The sequence below is a fragment of the Phoenix dactylifera genome, chromosome 8 (genome assembly GCF_009389715.1).
Source record: "Phoenix dactylifera cultivar Barhee BC4 chromosome 8, palm_55x_up_171113_PBpolish2nd_filt_p, whole genome shotgun sequence".
Taxonomy (NCBI): domain Eukaryota; kingdom Viridiplantae; phylum Streptophyta; class Magnoliopsida; order Arecales; family Arecaceae; genus Phoenix; species Phoenix dactylifera.
The window spans coordinates 15,382,723-15,403,407 of NC_052399.1; the positions used below are offsets into that span (position 1 = coordinate 15,382,723).

Consider the following 20,685-nt stretch of genomic DNA (forward strand, 5'->3'; position numbering starts at 1 on the left):
TCCAAAATGTTGTAGTATCCTAACGTTTGAATGGACAAAATTAATTATTTTATGTTGCAAAATTTCTTCTTTTTTTCAATTAGACAAGTGGTGGTGAAGCGCCAATTTAGTACATCTGAATATGTTAAGGGCTGTTTGTTTGTCTACAACTAGATAGGTTGTAGTTGCAAATACTATAGTTAAATTGCAGGCGTCGACCAACTATTTGGAGCAATTATAATTGTAGGCTGCATTTGAAATATAGGAAATGAGTCAAAATTCTGTAAATTAAAACTACGCGCAGCTCCAACTCCAGGATTTGAAGTAGTAATAGCCCTTAAAGGTGTCTCTTTACTAGAGTCTACATCAACCGAATTTCGGTAGTACATGATTTTAATATATTATATTAATCATTTTAATATACCAACAAAATATAAATTTATAATTATAATATAAAAAAATATTATAATATTTATTTTTTTATAATGACACAATTACTATAGTAATTATTGTTATTATAACTAATAACAATTCAATAATAATATTACTTATCCATTATAAATACAAAAATAATATGATAATTATTATATTATGATAAAAAATAAATATTGTTATTTTAAGGGGTAATCTTATTACATTGTTTGTAAGGTTATCATATCTTTTTAGCATCATGCAAAAAAAATAGCTGTAATTGCATTTGCAGCTTTCAATTGTGGACTAAATAGAAACAGTGTTTGCAGCTGCAATTCCAACAACAGTCTAAGTTTGAATTGTATGCAATTGAATCACATGCAAAGAAACAACCCTTTGGTTTTTATTGAGCAAACAATGGTAGATGCTTTTGATTTAAAAAATGTGAATATTTGATGACTTCAATTTTGTGAGTTTTATTTAAGTTTTTATGCATCTAGTATCATAAGCAATCCTGTACTCATCAATTGCATTGAAGTATCAAATATACAAGTAAAAATGACCGGTACAGAATTCAGTTCATGGACAAATAGCGAATCCTTAGCATGGAGAAACAAAATCACTAACTGAAAGATGACCTCGGTGGGCAACGATGGTGGATTTTATTCATGATCACCTCACCATGTGACAACAATTAAACTAGGAGGTTCGTATCATCATTTACCACTTCTGAATTCCTATTTTTATTCATGTCCTCGTAATTATAGGTGATATATGTTGTGCGTTTGTTCACGAGGTTAAGAACTAATTAAAGGATTAATCTGTATGCAAGTAGTATGAGCATGCTGACAACATTTATTTATGAGGTAGAAAAAAAGGGTCATAACTTCAAGACGCGCAAGGTCAAATAGGGAGAGACCACCAATTAGGGAGAGACCAAGAGACTACTCATTCTTTGGCCTACTTTTTTTGATATATTTGCCTCGTTTTACTCGTCAGACTGCTCACGAGCATTACCTCGTAAGATAATACCCCTTTCAAAGTTGCTAATCTTGTTGACATTAATTGAAATATTGATCTTACCAGATAAAGTCAAATATAATCTTGATATTTGTGGCAATAACCAGCTCAAGAGAGTACCGATGCTAGTTAATCCAGTTAATCGCAATGCTCAGAGGTTGAACCTTCATCCAACCTTCAAGTCAAAATCTACAAACAACATCCTGCATCTCATACCAATAATTCAGATCATCATTGGCATCTCAAGGTCATCTACCATATGAATTATCAGAGAGGACTTCTAGCAACATCATAGTTGTTAAATGACTCCAGACTAAGTCCTCTCACTTCAATATCCATAGGCAAATTCGTCATTACTTTATGGATTACAAACTTTGGCATGTATCTCACAAATATTTGTCCATGATGATTGAGAGTGCCCAATATTTCATCAGCGCAACTAAATCTCCTGAAAGCTAAACAACATGCTCTGCTCCTGAATTTTCCTGGACATCTCACTGTCTACAGATCATGTCCTCAAATAGATCAGCACATTCATATCTTTCATATCCATATCACAAATATTTTCTAATTAATTTTCATGAAATTTAGCAATAATAGTATTTACATTCCACACTTGACAACATACCATGGTGAAAAGAACTAGGGAATCTTATGAATATTCAACCGCTAAACCTGTGTGAGATGTCCAACAAGATGAAGCTGACCAACAAATGGTCAGAAAATTAACGCACACAATAAGATTGGAGCCTCCAAAGAACCACAAGAAAGATTATGAATTTCCTTCAGCCTCTCTCCAATACAAAGCCTTGGTACGGTCGGTCATTTTAGATATGCCCAGCCCCGTGTGGACTGGATCAATTTTTTCAGTCTGCTCCAATCAGATGAGCAAAAGAAGCAACAAGGAATCCCCCTTTGCCTGATCTGAAGTTCAAGAAGGAAAACTAGGCACCGTCCTCCTTCACAGCTACTGTGTTCATCTGAACAAACGGTAACCCCTTCCCCTTCCTCGGCCTCCCCAACCCCTTCCTCTTCCATTGTTTCTCCCACCCCGAGACAAGCCTTCCAAAGCTCTGTTCACAAGCTGGCTTTGCATGACTCGAGCAGCTCGCCCCTTCTTGTTGGCTGTTGTTTTCGTGCTTGAACCATTAATAGATGCTGCGTTTCGCTTAACCCTGCAAAAGCAACACAAATTTGAGGTTCGAATAAAAACATAACAAGAGTCGCTCAACAGATGGAGAACTCTTATCTTACCCTGCTGCAGTTGATGAAGCTGGTGATGGTTTCTCTGGTTCCTTCCATGATAAACTGATTTTATTATCTCCAATAAATGAAGGGGCTTTTGCATGCAATGGCTGAAATTAACATAACTGGCATCAGTCGAATTGATACAAAGGCAGCACCTCTACGTGATGATGTAAATGAACATTTACAATACCTGCGTCATTGCCAAAATATTATTGCAGATCCGCAATCCACTGGTTGTTTTCCGCTGCTCCATCTTCTGCAGAAGTTTCATAATCGTATCAGATAAGCTGGCATGAAGGCTCAGCTAGATAATTCAATTGTCGACCATCAAGAAGACTCACGATCTTAGCCTTTTCCTCCTCTGTCTTAACTGCAGACATTGCCTTGTTATGTTCTGCCATCTGCTGAGTTAGCTTTTTCATAGCCGCCCTCGCAATTTCCTCGATTGAGCTCAACCTGCATCACATCATCACCACCATCAAGGCTGTCAACAAAGAAAATTTCACTACAATAATTTTATGAAAGCATTACGCAAGTAAAAGATTGCGTTTGCTTGTACATCAGTCTAATAGATTGCATGACAGTCCTCATATAAACTGGCTGAACGGGGCAGTGGGGGTCTGCTCTGTAAATCAAAATTTTCTCCTTCAAGTAGAAGTATCTCATCAAGTTACTGAACCTAGATCTCAAGAAAATGTTGCTCTGGGAAAAGAATATTTTAAGTTTCCATGGAAAAGCTAGATAGGCCTCAATTTTATGCTTTTAATTAGCAATGGGACATTTTGGTTTCACAGGGATTGCAACGAGCACTTCTATAAATTAACAGCTAGTTTAACCTAACTTAATTTAAAGCAAGTCAAGAGGAAGTCGACCTTTTTTTTTTGCAAAGTGAAAAATACCATCATATATGAAAATCAAATGGGGGATACACAAAATAAGGATATATGCCTTTTTAGCAGGAGACCCTTTTCTAAAGATACACTACTAAGGCAACTCGTTTTGGAAAAAAGTTTTAAGGCAAGAAAAACAATCAAGCACAACAAAATCAATAACGCTGATACTGAACAGAAAATCAAATTTCTTAATTATTTGAGTTCAATTTTTTATTTTCCACCCCCAAACTTCCCCAATACCTTTTAAGCTTCTTTCCCTTGCTATTTTTGTCTGATTTAGTATATGATGTTAACTCATGTTTGTGGGTGTGTTCATGCTTCTTTGATAGGTCTGCTGTAAATGTTTCTAGCTTGGTTACCAACAGTCAACATGCATCACAGACGGTGTTTTTTACATCCTAGATTGATGCATAAAAGAGTTTTTCTTATTGCAAAGAGGTTTACGAATATTTGTAGGAAAATGCCAACGACTCCTAGCTTATTTGTCAAAGAAAAACAGAGTCCAGCGGATATATTCACTGTATCAATAAAAGAGCCGGATCTGGTGTTCATCAGGATTTGCCTTTTCTATTGATTCCTATGGGTTGTTAATACCCTTGATAGTACAGTAAGAGCATCTAAATGTGCAAATGTCATGTCATGTCACACATGCTTGTTTGCAAGAGCGAACAAGCACGTGCATGCATGCATGTCACACACACAAAGAGGAGGAGGAGGGGGGAGGGGGAGAGATTTGAGAATTATAATGTGCAATGAAAGAGAAATCTCATCTGTCTTCCTTTTCTGAATAATATTCAAATTTCCAAGTGGACAAATCATCAAAGACAATTGATCTTTTAGTCAACACGACAAGACATTGTTAAAATATTCACTATGTAACTTTTTATTTCTATATGGTAATTATAGACACCCCAAAAAACTTGGTCTAAAGAGGAAAAAGGAAAAGAAAAGCTTTCCCTACTAGAAGTAGTTTCCAGCTCCAACTACTAACTTCATTCCAACCATCATAGAAAAAGCAATAGGGAAATCATAAGAAAGATGAAGCTCAGGCATATCCTAGTGAAAATTATTAAAAAAAAATCATAGAACTAAAGTGATATTGATTAATCAAGCTCAAGGAAAAGTAACCTACATGTTCTACTATGATCTGCTGTGCCGGTACCAGGCATCAGACCGGTTGCCCAGTGGCACGGGACGGTACGAGCCTATGCTATGCCGTGCCAGGCCTATACCGACACAATAAAGGAGGCGGGGGAGAGGACGAATGGGAGAAAGAAAAAGAGAGAGAGAAAGGAGAGAGAGGGACAGAGGCCTGTTGGAGGCTGGCGCCCATGCAGGAGGCGGAAGCCGCGGCTAAGTCCCTTGTTTCGTTCAAAACAGAAGCCCAACCGCTAAAAAGTTTTGCGATTTTTAAGTAAAGTCGGCAAATTTCGTAATTTCGTCTGCCGATAAATCGTGAAATTTTTTAGCGGCCGAACCTCTGTTTCGTTCAAAACAGGAGACCCGGCCACGGTCTCCTGCCCGAGCGCCGGCCTCCGACAACTCTCCCTCTCCCTCCCTCCCTCCCCTGCTCGCTCTCTCTTTTTCTCTCTTTCCTTCTTCTCCCCCTTCGACAATGGGTTTCGTTTTCGTTGCCGGAACCACACGATTTGGGACGGTTCCGCCGACCCTGCTTTCTACTAAGTTGACCTTAGAACCCAACATCTCTCCAAAGAATCAAATATCTTCAAAGTGATTGTTTTGAATAAAAAAACGTCCTCAGGCTAAGTTGTAGGATGCAAATCACTCTCCATCTGTATAATTCCATTGACTCTACAACAATTTTATCCTAGTTTGTCCCCAATGCCACCCTATCTTCACTATCCACTTCCCACCGCAATTCTTTCGCACTCACCCCAACTCCCCCCCCCCCCCCCCAACAAAAAAAAAAAGCAATAAAAGAGGACATTTGCGAGTTTAACAGTTTTTTATGCTGATGATGGACATAATTTTAGTAAAGGAATAACCAAGAGTAATTACATGCATAAAAAAGGAGAACAATAAGGAATGATGGAAGTGCTCATCTTTCCAATGTGCATATTCAGAAAATAGAAATGACAGCAAAGTTTATTGCGGGAAATTCGTACTTATATCAACGTAAATATGCATCATGAGCGGTAAGCATATTAATAGTCACCAGTAATATTAGCAGAAATCAACCAACAACACACCTACCCCCTCGCGCGCGAAACACCAACAAAAAAAAGAAAGAAAAAGAAAAACATGGGAGAAGCACTGCTGAATGCCTAAAAATAAAATTAAACTGCTTGAAGTGTGTACAAGCTTTTCCTGTTAGCACTAACGTCAAGACAGGATCGACTAAAAGTAAATATATAAGTCAAAGATATTGACAGCATAGGCTCAATGAGCAGTTGCGCAAATAGAATAAAAGTAAAAGATGTGATTACCTCTCGGTGAAATCTTTATAGTTATCTGAAAAATCCTCCCCAAGCCTGTCTGATGGCTGGCCAGTCACAATCTTGTAACCACAAAGACTATTTGTGGAGTTTGGAGTCTGTGTCACATACATCTCAATAAAAATACAAGGATCTACATGTGGGTATAACAATTAAAACAACAGTGAAGATAAATAACCTTGTGAGCTAAGTGGTGAAATGTGTACAACAAACACTCAGCATAACTAAGTGTAGATTCTTCCGTCTTTCTACGAGGCATGTATTTCTGTAGAAATTCAAAAATAAATATAAAATTAGAAATTATTATCATGAATAGAGCAATCACAGCAGATGTCTGACAAACTGAATAGTGACAGATGAATGGCATCAAATGATAGATATTGCTCACAAATGTAATGCTTCAGCAAACAACAAAATAAATGATAATAGTCAAGTCAAAAAAAAACCTAATTTGTGAAGGACCCAAAAAAAATGGTTTGATTGAAAAGCATAAAATACCAGAAAAATAGGAAACTGTGCAATCAACAAAAACACAGTCCAAGAAATCCTTATAAAGGAAAGAGCACAAAATAGATAGCAGAAGAAAATTTAATTTGCTGGATCATGCGGTGCAAAACATGTACCTTCAGCAATTCGACAATAGATGGAAGAAGCTGCCGTGAATCCTGTGCTGCTGCATAAGGTGAACTTCCAGCAAGAGTCTTCAGCAAATCTAGTTTCCTCTCTTCAGGAAACTGACAAGAATGATAATGATGATGATGATGATGATGATATATTAGATGGAATAAAGACTACATTTGAAAAATGAGTAAAAAAAATTAAACAACAACTAGCACTACTCGTGGAAAATATAGGCCAAATTGATATCGACTTCTAATTAAACAAAAAATAACACATACAGATGTAAATACCTAGATATATATAAGTGTTTCTGTATGTTCATCATACCATACAAAAGCAGTCCACAGCCCCAAATTACATCTCATTACAGTAGCAGCATGACCATGAATGCATAACCAGAGCCAGCATTAAAGATGCAGATTTGCTCATTAACCTTTCACAGGATTTTATTAAAAAAATTGGAAGAACTTACAAGAATTGGTATAGGTGAGCTAACTTCCTATTACTGTTTTCTCATTCTACTTCTCAAAAGGATGATAATTTGCATCAGATGCTATGGAGAGAAGACCAAAAATGAGTTTTCAAGTAAACAGATCCCCCATATAACATGCAATTTGTGGGCAATTTTTTCATTCCCGAGATTTTGTAGGAGCTTATGCTACAATAATTAAGAAATCTTTTTGTATTACTGGAGATAAGGTTATCACAAATTGACTATTGAGTTGCAAGGCAAAGTTTCTCTTTCCATGAAGTATTTAGTTCTCAGGTTAGGTTTATCTTCCAGTCCCAGTTCTTGGTCCAATGAGAGTTTGAAGAAAGGTGCTGGGACTTGGGCCCTGTTTGGGGGAGCTTTTGAAGGACCAAAAAGTACTTTCTGACCCTCCAAAAGTACTTTTAGATAAAAAAATGGTGTTTGGTAAAATTTTCGGAAAGCTGTTTCAGCTTTTGCGGAAAGCTGAAAATAGCTTTTGGGGAGAAGCTCCAATTTGGAGCTTTCCGAAAATTCTGTTTTCAGCTTTGTCGGGAAGCTGTTTTTTGGACCATAATGCCCCCATTTAAATCACTTTTTCCCCCCAAAACCCTTATCCCGCCTCTTCCTTTCTCCCTTTCCCTCTCAATCTTCTTCTTCCTTTCTCTCTATTTGTTAGAGAGATAAATGGTCATTAGAATGATGAAAAATTAATTTACACTAATAATTATAATATTTTATATATTTATTATTGTATTATACTATAAATATAATATTATATTATATTATATCATAATACATTGATATGTTATGTTAAATAATTTAATATTATATTAAATTATTATTTTATAATACATAATGTTATAGTACTATATTATAATAATATTATATTACATTACATTAATATTATACTATATCATATATTTATGTATTAATACATATTATATTTTATTATGCTCTATTATATAATACTAGTAATGTTCTTTATGGTCATTTTGTCACACAAAAGTACTTTCTCAGTTTGTTTACCAAACACATGTTAAAGTGCCACAGCACTTTAGAAATGTAGTTACCAAACAGCAAACAGCATTTTATAAATGCTCTACTTCCAACAGCTCTACTTCCAAAAGCTCTACTACTAACAGCTCCCCCAAACAGGGCCTTGATGATCAAAAAGATCAAGAAAAGGACTTGATTTGTACAATACAAATGCTTATTTTAGCAGCATAACACAAGAGTTCTACATTAAGATCCCACTCACCCCATGGGAGAAAAAAACTACATTCTCAAACCTCTGACAATTATTAATTCGATTGGCTTTAGTTACAAGAATAATAATAATTTGCCAGATGCCAGATTCATCATTAGAATTCTATCCTTACTAATTGACTCAGATAAACTTATAAATAATAATCTGTGGGAGTTAAGTAGTATCTGAAAAGTGGAGTATGTATGACTTGAAGAGCATAACTAGAACATATCTGTGCAACATAACTCTCATTATCTGTGAACATAGAAGAGTCCATATATTACCTTATCAAAGACAGGTAATATATGTTTGTTGAAATAGTTGAGAAACTTGCTACTTGATGCACCTCTCTGGAAAAAAAGCAATCAAAGTTTAGACAGGTCAGGAACCATAGCAGCAGATTATTTTCTTAGCCATACTAACAAAAGATAGCCTGTCTCACATACCATGAAGAAAGGAAGAGCCATATACATGCATGAAATCAATCTATCGATGTGATCAATATCTGATACCTGCAATAATACATGCGGTACATCCTTGTAAGAGATAATGATTCAGGATTTGGGCTTAAGTAGAACCCACAAACTCCTTAAATATTTTGAAAATAAAGATTTAACTGATACCATTCACACTCTTCTCTAACAGAACTAGGAATTGCACAAATCAGGTGTTGCATAAACAACCTGAACCCAAGCAGTGCCAAAGTAAAAGTCAACAAAAACAAGCCTAATGCAAATGGCAAGAGGAAAAGACATCTTTTAAGTGAGCATCAAAGACAAAAAAGAGGTGCTGTACAGAAGAAACTAAAGTTTAACACACTTGCACATTCTGATGCCACAAAAGCTATATACTTGCAAACACAGGTTTGAAAATGATCATAATTCAGGACTAGTCCAGCAAGCATGATATTTCGGTTTTGGTAGGAGCCCATGAAACTGTCATGATAAACATTATATGGTAGGCACATATAAAACATTAGCATTTAAGTATTCTGAAAACAATTGCAGATTTCTTGCAATATCCCAACATGCGTCAACATGTACACAAAATATATTATAAAGTAAGATTCACAATCTAGGTATTGGACCCTGTACTAGTTCCATGTTGGTACAGTGTTGGTATGAATGGTATGGAGCCGGCTCAGCGTATCAACACCCGATACATCCTTCATACCAAGTATCAATTTGGTACTGGTGTAATACGGTATGTTCGATTTGGGCGGTACATACAGGTACTGCAAACCTTTTTATCAAGTCATGACAAAACCATATCTTAATGGTGCTATATTAGCCAAGGTTTACAGACTCAATACTAGACCCTTTACCAGTACCCAACTGGTACACCTGGTACCAAGTGCACATACCTTGATACCAACACTCGGTACAGCGGGGCATATCGTCTCGGAACCTATTGGTACAGTACATAATGCCGTGTACCATGTGGTACGGTCTGGTACAGCAAACCATGTATTAGCTCTTTTAGGTGAATATGCTACATCTGGTAGCCAAGAAATCTTTGATCACTTGGGGAAGAGAACTGAAACCATTCATGATTATTTTATTTCACCTATGAGGATGATTAATTAAATCAGCTACAACATAATTGGCAAAAATGATAATAGCTAAAGGAATGTTATGAAGAAGGCTGGGCTTCAACAGTCCTTGCAGTCTGCAGAATAAGCAGTTGTTCTTGAGCAAAACAAGCATTGGCAACCGAACAGCAATATAAATCCTGATGTCACTGAAACGACTACTATATTGCAGAATTACTAGAGATCAAAGAGGCAATTTGATCAAAGGATTTTCAAAGAAAGAGGAATGATTACATTCTTGGAGGCAGGAATTATCAGAACCAATAATGTCAGGATCAGCACTCAGTCATAAATCTAGGGGGCTAAGAGTGAAGTCGATCATGAATAGAATTGCATACTATAAGTTTTATTCAGATTTTAAAATTATAAAAACGTGAAAACAGGAAATGGGGGAAAGAAACGGTAAAATAGATGAATAAAGGAAGGAAAAGCAACCCATGCAAATAAAAGTACTCTATTTTACATAATCCAAAATCACCAGATCCTGTGCCACCTAATAGGGATCAGCTTTACAGGTCCTCATAAAGCTGTATATAGCACGTCAGTGAAAAAAAACATTATGTCTAGCCATTGAGGATGTTTATATACTACTACTCCAAGTAGTTTTTGACAGATGATTGCAAGAATGGGGAGAGAAGCCTCTTGCTTTTTAACTCCATGAACTTCAAAATTTCTGTCTTCACTTTTTTAGAAGTTGGAAATCATAATAGGTTACTAATATTATGAGACGAAGGCTTATTAAATAAAATGTATTCTAAAAGCCAACTAGAATCATATGAAATGGATACTCCATCTGGGTTAGCACATTCTGTTTGACTTCATTCACATTTTTTTTGACAGCTAAATGTTTTTAAGTAATGTGTAGTGAGAGCTAGTGCAGCCTTGGTCTGCAAAGTGACTCGGCATCTCTGCTCCACAGTCCCTAGTCAAAAACCAACTATAGCACATCTTGTTACCAACCTGAAGATCTGCAACCAATAGATTTGGTTTTGCAATCACATGCTTGTTGTTAAAGCTTATAAGGTTCCTCCATTTGCTTAAAAACACCTTCTCAACTACAAACGAATGAAATTTACCAAAAAAGGGGACTCAATCTCATCTCTTTTAACCAGTTCTCTTCCACAATTATGAACTTATTGCAAGTGATTCAATAAGTGCAGCCCCAATCAATCCCAACACTAATAAAACATTCTTCCACCTTTTTCAACAACTCTAGTTATGCAAAGAAACAGTCAGACCTTTATTCAAGAAAAAATTTTAGGACTTCTTTCAAGGCTGCTAGTCCACAACTTGTCTAGGCTGTGTATCGGATTCAAGAACATGCCAGAAGCAATGGAGACACATGTAAAGTTCTCTTGGATCTTGGCAGCGATCCAGGACGTGTGTCCCCATAGACATGCCTGTTGTGCATCATTAGAAGGTGGAGAATGCAAAATCTGCCATAAATTTTGTTATTCGCGATCAGAAACATCACGATTTGTTTGTTGCCACCGATCACACCCAAAATCATATTAGCAGATGCTCAAGCATAGTGTCGCTCAATGTTGTCTTGAATTTAAATGCATCAATCAGGTCAAGAATTACCTCTTCTTTAAGTGAGTAGAGTATCCTGCTCATTTTTTCAAACTTTGAAGAAGAATGGGTTTTCAGATTCCTTTTACAAGAGCCAACAGCAGTAGACAATCTTACCCTTGAAAATCACAGACTTCGAAATTGCCCCAAAGATCACTCAGCACTTCAAGCTCTTAATAGTTTTCTTAGCTGTAGTGTGACATAGTTAATCAAACTTGTTGTCATGTCTTTGCAGTTCCACATTGCAGTCCCTGGCCATTATTGTGTCAATGAAGATTCCTTTGCTGCTGGCTTTGGTGTAGATCCCATTGTAATTGAGGCCACAATGTTATATAGTTCCACAAGTGAGCACAATATCAATGCCTATATTCTTCACTTGGCTTACAGGAACAACTAAGAATACCAGGCACATGGCTGATCCTCTTCAAAATATATGCAATTGAAACATACTTGGGGAAGATATGGATTCATCCCACAGCCCCCATCAATATCATATACCTAAATGTACGACTAACAAGAGGCTTCCAATTTTCAAAACCATTTCACCTCTGACATTCCAAAAGATGCTATACCAATTCCATTCATCCACCTAAACAAATTTATCAATTAGGTATCTGATAAACCCTTTCCATTGAATAATCATTTCATATTAATCCTCATTAAAATCCTCAATGATTTTTTCCTATCTCCTAATCAAAGGCATCATATTTAACCTTCAAGGCCTTTCAAGTACATGATTTTTTCTCTTTAAGACAAAAAAGAAGCATATTCTTCTACAAACTACCATAAAATGCACAGTATAATTGACACTTCATTGAGCAATGTAAACAGAAACATCCAGATCTTTTTCCTTTTTATCATTGTCAGAGCACAAGTCTTAATGTAGCAAAGCAACTAGTGTGTAATCCAAGTACCATTAATGCATATGGTTGAATTCCAAGATTTGCTGTTGACTTCGATTCAGCCTTGAACTCAAACATAATTGAGCAATTTACAGTTATTCCAACATTGTACTAAGCAAAATTTTTAGTACAGTTTGGTACCCATACCTGTACCTAGCTGGTATATTGTCAATATAGTTCGGTTCTTGGCACTAACACCCTGTACAGGGGGCATACCAAGTATCGTTTCCCAACTAGTAAGAGTCAATACACCCAATATGGACCAATATGTCCAGTATTGATATCCTCGGTACTAAGAACTACCTATTTTCCTTAGCTGGAGAGGACTATGACTTGACAGAAAATTTAAGAGAACAGCAGCCCACTTCAGAAGAGTAACTCTACCAAGCCATCAGATTGTCCTTATAAAGTAAATAGGTTTTTACTGTAATATAAGTAATAATTAGTTAAGGGGCAAACAATGAGCTAATAGCAAATTTCAGGGATGAAAATGTATTCTTGTTCCTTTTTTTAAGACAAAGGAATTGAACATTTTTTGAGAAGCAAAAGAGGGAACACCCACTAGCTTTTCATTAAGAAAATTGAAAAAAAAAATATAAAAGGAATGCTATAAGAAACAAAAGAAAAAGAGGAGACCTGAGAGAAGAGAGAGAAAAAAGGAGAGTATAACAGACAGACAAAAAGAACATCTAGCCCACAAAAAAAGAAGAGAGGACAGCCAGACGATCCTTAGGACAGGCCATGCTTTTATACCTAATCACAGAATGGTCTTACGTAGAAGAATCAAAGGCAGAAATAAGTATTGTCATCCTTGCTGGAAACGTAGTACAAGGCGAAGGTCATTTGTGACAAATGTATTTATCCCAATAGACGACACATTATATAGCAAAACTTTTTCGAACACATCTCATGGCAGGATAATATGACTTGTGTTTCTGAGAAAAAGAAAGGTTTATGGTAGTTGGTGAGATTGATTGATCAGGATACCATATGTTGACAACTCCATTATCAACAACATCTCATCTTTTCCATTATTCAATCATCACAATTACTTACATTAAATTGTGCATCAAGGTCGGCCTGGCCTTCAATAATCTCAAGCAGTTCTTGAATATGCTCTGGAGGAGCACCATCCTCAAATATGCTAAAACTCCCCAGGAAATCCATAAATGATTTAAATTCAGCACCAGTTACATCTTGTAAACTCTGAGATACAACAACTTCTTTGTTAGAACACTTTTGGCCAATGATGAACTTGGCATGAAACACTATAATTATCCAAGAAGAATTCCAACATATAAGTCAAAATAGAATCACAACTCTAATGGAGGAAACTTACTTTCTTCACCAAATCAGTGACATGTCTTTCCATTTCCACTTGAGGCTTAAAAAGCTCAGCTTTGAAAGGAAGCACCTGATTTGAACATATTTAGAATTATGACTCAGACACTACAAATTATTTTCCCAAAGCAGACATGCAGGTTGACACACATTTACCTTGTCCCGAAGGAAACAAATAACTTTTTCACGGACTAATTCCATGCCTAGCTCAACATGCTTAAACAAAGCTGTCAATGAAGCTGCACAAAATAAAAAATTATCAATAAGATATGAGGAGAAAAGTGAATTTTTTTTAAAAAAAAATCCAGCTTGACGCAATTCAATTTTAAAATGCTCTAATATTTGTCTCAACTAGCAATAAGCAGTGCCATGTCAAGCGCAGGTGCAACTCCATAATGAAAGCGAAATTTTTTTCGAAAAGGCCCATTTTCAGGACTGAATGGGTACCATGCCAACCAGTGCTAGGTGCTGGAACTGGCCCAGCAAGGTACATATTGACCAGCATGGACCAACAGGGAAGCACTGGAAACCATGGTCTAAACCAAAAGGAAAATATTTGCATGGAATCACCGAAATTTCTACTCACACAACTGTGAGCATACAGTTATTGTTTAAATTGCAACAACAAGCTCAGACTCTGTTTTAGTTGCTACAACTAAAATCCTACTAAGACCTAAAAAACGTGGATATATGGGCATCAGTTGTCAGGAATTCCTGGCAATAGTGTTATTGTCCAGCCTCATTCCAGTTCATGCACCCACCTAACATTTCCACCATATGCTGAATCAAATATCTTTTATCGCTATCATAATTTCATCAATATCAAATCAGTTTAATAAATATTATATCCAAAATGTCATTTTTGGATCCCTATATCTTGCATCTCCTTGAAATCCAATAACCATATTGAAATTTTATTATTTTGATCATCTAATAACATTCTATTCAAATAATTGATAGGTCATTTTATGCCCTTCATCTTGCAAATCTCTGCTTGATCATTCTTGCACCTAATTAGGGCTAGCAGCGAGTCAAGCATAGGCCAGCCATTCTCAAGCCCAAGCCCCACCTAGAGTTTTACAAGTTGCCTAGGCCCAGCCTTGGCTTGACTTTTATTACAAAAATTGGGCCTATCCCCAACCTTGGCCCAATCTTGATAGGCCTAGGCCCAGCTCCGAGTTGGCCCAGAGACTGAAGTGACTCTAGGGCATGGAACAGAAAGCATAAGTTAACAACCTTGAAGGATGACAAAATGGCAATGCTCTAGCAATCACAACAATAGGGAGGATGAGAGGTGGAGTTTCCAGCGACAGTGGAATGAGATGAGAGCACATGAGGCAATAGCATCATAGGAAGAGAAAAATAGGGCTGCAAACAAGCTGAGCTGAGTAGGAGGCTCCTCAGGCTTGGCTTGCTAAAGGAAATGGTAATCAAGCTCAACTCTAGCATTGGGCTTGACACAATACTTTCAAGCTTCATTTATCTATCATTTTAATTTTTAACCAAGAATGAATGGACTTCTTATCAATCTGAGACAATCTTCCATTCAATTTTGCAAACTTCAGATGCTCAAGCTCAGGTTGTTTATGAATGAGCTATAAAATATGTTCAAGCTTAGCTCTTTTTCCAGCAGAATCAAGCTTGAACGAGCCACCACCATCGAACACGAGCTGTTCATGATTGTTCATTTGCAACCCAAAGAAAAAGTCCAACTGCAGCGAGGCAGCACAGGAGAGGTCAGATGGTGCCATCTGAGGCAAGGAGGGGCCAGGGGCTGAAGACAACATTGGACGAATAGAGGGCTCCAACAGCAGTGAGTTGGAAGAGGTGTAAGAGGGCTAGCGTGATGACATAGGCATCTAGAGGCAACAAAAATGATAGATGGTGGAGCTATAGTGGCGTGGGCTAGTAGGGGCTCTCATGAGAGCGATTGACAATTTTACAGCAGCAGCATATGTGGGCTGGAGCTCCAATGGCTATAGTGGATGGCCAACCTTCAACTGTCAATCCCACAGCAGAGATGGCTAAAGAGCTATGACAATGACAAGCAACCAGAGAGTGATGAGATAATAAGAAGAGACGGGAGTGGAAGAGAGGATAGCGAAAAGATGATATTTTTCTTTATTTAATGTGGATCATCCACTCAAGATAGAAAACCCAAAATGACTCTCCAATATGTATTATTTACTTATTAGATAATAATATAAATATGTTATATCGGATCAAACCATGGATGCCCTGTTTTGGCTGATGGAGTAGGTTATGGACCAGGCCTGGGCATAGCTAAGGCTTGTCCAAACTCAGCCTGAAATCAGTTTGGCTTGCAACATTGAGCCTGGCCTTATCCTGAAGCCTTTTCTGGCCTGGGCAGAGCCCAAGTTTGACCTCGATTGATGGGCCACATGCTGGACCGAGCCCATTAGCAGCCCTACACTTAATCCCTCTCTCATGCCTAATACTAGTTTAACCAACATAGCTATTTACCAGTGAAAATACAATAATCTCTCTTTGATATGGCGGGGAGTATCTACTTTGTCATGCTTCTCCTTGCCATCAAACTTAATTCTAAGATCTGTTATTTTGACCTTTTTCTAAAATATATTTCATCAATTTCTCATTAAACAACGAATATAGCACCAATCCACCAGTTTACCTTGGGGTTGAAAGCTGACATCAAATATGTAAGGAAGGTCATGATTTATTTCCTAATTTTATAAGCTCCTTTCATCTTTGCATGTCTTTTACTATTCTTATTATGAAATAATCATGTTATCAATTGGATCTTAATCAAATATGATACTCAATGATAACATTCTATAAAACCAAACCTACTTGTTAATTTAATGTTATGCTTGCAACAATGTGGCAAACCTACTTGTGAATTTAATACTATGTTTGCAACAATGTGGCTAGCTTTAACTTCTTTCCCCGCAAGAAAAATTGAAGGCCTATCTAAGATGTTTGAAAGAAATGTACAATAAAAGGCAAAGAATTTTATTAATGAGTGTGATCTAAAAATACAAATATTCTCATGGAAGTAGATCTACATATTATATGAGAAGATGCTTTCATAAGGACAGTATTATAATAGAAAAGCAGCATAGGTTAAGCTAGGCAAAGTAAATAAAGTTATGTAGAATCACTAGACCCAAATAGCCGAATAAAGCTAATCACTCATGGTTATCAGTTTGGTTGTTATTACGATAAGCAGATTACCTTTTGCATCCTGCCTTAAAAGGGACATGATGGCTTTATGCACTGCATCACGCTCCACGTTTTCCTCTAGGGCATAAAAAGAACCACATAACCACAAAATGACAATGGTTTAAAGCTACAGAAATGAGGGGAGGGGGAAGTACCAACTGTTAATAGTTGTCCAAGAACATCTACAATTTTAGAAACATGTTCTGGTGTATCTTTGCAAAGAAGAGGGAGCCCACGAATAGCTTGCACTCTAATCTGTAAATAGATGAATAACAACTAATTTTAATGAAACCAGGGAAAGCACACAGGGAAATGGGATGACAAAACCCTTAAAAAATATTTCAATTAGAAACACAGCTGTAAGACAATTCAATGATTAAAATAATTAGCCATGAGCTTCCAGTTACTCATGCTCTGCATACACTTAGTCAATAATAAAAGTAAATAGATGGTATGCCTATGCTAAGATATAAAGACGTGCTGTAGGCGATGTATGCCAAGTAGAAGAGAATGAAGTAAAATTCTTCGCACAGGTAACAAGGAGTTAACATTACCACTGATTGGTTCATACCAATTGTTAATTTGGACAAACAATTGTCAGAAAAAGTATCATGAGGAGGCCAAGAACTTATGAGTCCAAATAAAGATCACAGCAAGAATTTACAGTGCGTAAATACAAGAAGAGCTTATATTGTTAAGTTATATGAATGTCTTACCAGCTAATGGAAGACCTAAGTTGACATAATGTAAGTTGTGTGAGTAGATATAAAATATCTTCTAGTAATGTTAGAGATAGCTTGTAAAAAGAATAATTGGCAAATAGGATTCATAATGCTGACAAATATACAGGAATAGCCTTGATGGTTATGACCATAGTTACACTTTAGGGAAGTAGGAACTTGCATACTATGTCAATTTACTTCCGAGATTTTATTATTGTCTGCCAATTTGTAGCAGCATTTGAGTCCATATATACTTGTCCACATGCAAATGCACATCTGCGGGTACATATTAGTGACTTTGAAGATAAGAAATCCTTAGTTCAACCAAAAGCTGAGCATAAAACATTTCACGATTTTATCTTCCTCAATTCTTGCATATATGCATATACAATTATATATATTGCACAATTATAATGCTACTGCCAGAGTAACTTAGTGAGTTGCCCCTACTAGCAAATGACAAATATACCCCAGATATTGCATTGAATATTTTTTTGTGCATGGGAGTATATTTGTCGTTTGGTTGATGTTGCCAATGTACCTTTTTTTTCCTCTAATCATTGCAGCAATGAATGCTTTTTTATGTCGAGCCATTAAGAGTAGAGAACAAAAATCATATGGGACAGGCACCAAAGAAGGAAATATAGAGCAAACTTCCTATTTTGTCATATTTCCCCTGGTGCCCATCTTAAAGAAAAAACTCAATAATCAAGAATTTCTCCTACTAATGGAGTCGTCAGTCCCATGATTTAAAAAAAAAAAAAAAAAAAAATCACTCGCATCATCCTCTTTCTTTCTTGTTTTCAGAACATGCTTTTATCGGTAGACACTACATAATCAGATGATACACACCAAGCAAAATAGTCATCTAACAAACTAATACATACATCTAGATAAATCAATAAATAGTTACCATAATACTATATTCACCATTATACAATAAACGGCCAGGTGACGCACACTTAACAATTAGTTATCTAGCAACCCAATATACACATCCAAACAAATTGATATACAGTTTCCAAAATATTATATTCGCCAATACACACTACATGGCTAGGTGATACATACTCATCAACTTCCTCATAAATGCTATAAGCTTCTTTAATACACATCCAATAGTAATCAAACACACACCTATAAGTAAATTGATACACAGTTTTCAAAATATGCATTTTTCAGTACATACTACAAGACTAGATGATACATACCAAGCAAATTAGTCATCCAACAAACCAATACATATCTCTAGATAAATTGATAAATAATATCCAAAACATGATGTTCATTAGTACCTATACATAGTACATAATTTTCTAACTTTATCTGGCATAAAAAATTATATACATACCATTCCTTAGATTTCATGAACTCTTAAATGCAAAAATTCTAAAAAAGACAGAGATTTAGAGGAGAAGAAAAGAACTTGAAAAAGAGAAGGAAAATCTCATAGACAGAAAAGATGGCTTGATGAGGAAAAGAATGGATGGAGAGGCTTGATGAAGAAGAAAGTGAATGTCGTGCACAATTTCTTTTCTTTCTTCAGTTTCTTTTTTTTTTTTTGACTGGCAGCTTTATTAGTAGAAGTCCTTGATTTTTGAGTTTCTTCCTTAAGATCAACATGCGGCAAAATAAGATGCCCGCCCCATATTTTCTTCTCTGGTGGCCACCTCATGTTATTTTTGTTCAAGAATAGATAACAATAAGCTTGAAGGCTTTTGATCCCCTGTGCATCAGAGTTCATGAAACGAAAATATAGCTCTAAAGAGAATGCAAAATAAAGGCTCCCACGCACTAGACATTACTATATACAGTGCACCTTTTAGGCGATACCTGTAAAAGAAGGCCAGCTCTGATTTCAGTGACGAACAGTTCTTTTTAAAATAGGAAATCGAGACCGCAAACTAAATCTAATGCAATTTCTACTCCTTTTTTTCCTATTTTGCAATCTCAAAAGCCACATTAGGAACATGAAGCAAGACTGCATTTCTCAGAAAGCATGTATCAACCTCTGGAAAAAGTTTCCACATCATTACAGATTGAATTCTTTAGCACACCTAGTTTTTCTTTCAGTCTACAAGAATATTTAAAACTTTGAAACCTTTCAATAAAGCTGTATATTGAAAAAAAAAATGAATTGTAGAAATACGCATAACCCTAGAAATCAAGAAGCCAAAGAATCAGAACCAACCGCAAGCTCTTCCTCCTCGACCAAATCGAACTGGGCGGTCATGGCCTTGAGCGCAAGGTTTGGGAAGAACTTGAAGAACCTCGGAATGAGCTGCGCTGCCAGCTGCTTCGCCTTCATGCTCTTCCCTTGTACCGCCATTATGATGCCCTCGTAGTCGCTCGCGTGCTATCACCCAAAACCCCAATCCCCCAATCAAAACCCTAGAGTCAGAAGAAATCAAAGAAGCGGAGCAAGAAAAGAGGATTAGCCGCAAGAATCGAAGGAGAGAGGAAGACGAAGGCACCTGGGACTTGTCGTTGGCCTCGTTCAGCCGCTCCCCGAGCTCGTACAGCTTCTCAACCTCGGCGGCGTCGTCGACGACGGCATCGGATTCGTATGCCATGGCGGCCAGCAAGAACAGTACGCAAGAGAAGAGGGAGTGAAGGGTATTCCACTGGCTTGGAGAACGGAACGATGAAGGATGAGAGGGGGATAAAAAGAGAGAGAACGGGGATAGGGGTGAAGAGTTTGGGAACGAGAGGAACAGGGGTGGCCGGAACAACGGGCCCTTTTTCTTTTGGCACTTTGGGTGGTATTTTAATTTTTAAGAGGGGTTTCAGGGACGGGGGAGAGGCGGTGCTGCGATCCGCGCAATGAGATTCGGGTGAAGAGGGTCGCATATCACTAGGCTCGGATATTTAAGGCGGTGGGGTGGTGTCCGGACCGCTCTCGTGGATACCGCTAGGGCAGAGCACTTCAGTGGAGTCCTTTTTTTTTTTTCTTTTTTTTTTCTTCTTCCTAAGAGTGGAGTCCTCATTATTAGTATCAATTCTAATT

The 20,685-nt window shown here is 37.0% G+C and overlaps 1 protein-coding gene across 1 annotated transcript; it reads right to left on the minus strand.

The window, feature by feature from the left end:
* Positions 1-1,958: 1,958 nt before the first annotated feature.
* LOC103703376 (apoptosis inhibitor 5-like protein API5) lies at positions 1,959-20,514 on the minus strand. Its single transcript, XM_008786214.4, has 16 exons — positions 20,153-20,514; positions 19,870-20,034; positions 17,112-17,211; positions 16,969-17,034; positions 13,909-13,991; positions 13,751-13,825; positions 13,468-13,617; positions 8,793-8,858; positions 8,631-8,696; positions 6,631-6,741; positions 6,186-6,272; positions 5,999-6,105; positions 3,000-3,114; positions 2,849-2,914; positions 2,665-2,765; positions 1,959-2,585 (listed from the first exon to the last, which is right to left on the minus strand). Exons 1-16 carry the CDS (start codon positions 20,249-20,251, stop codon positions 2,387-2,389), a joined length of 1,656 nt encoding a protein of 551 aa, XP_008784436.1. The 5' UTR covers positions 20,252-20,514; the 3' UTR covers positions 1,959-2,386.
* Positions 20,515-20,685: the final 171 nt, after the last annotated feature.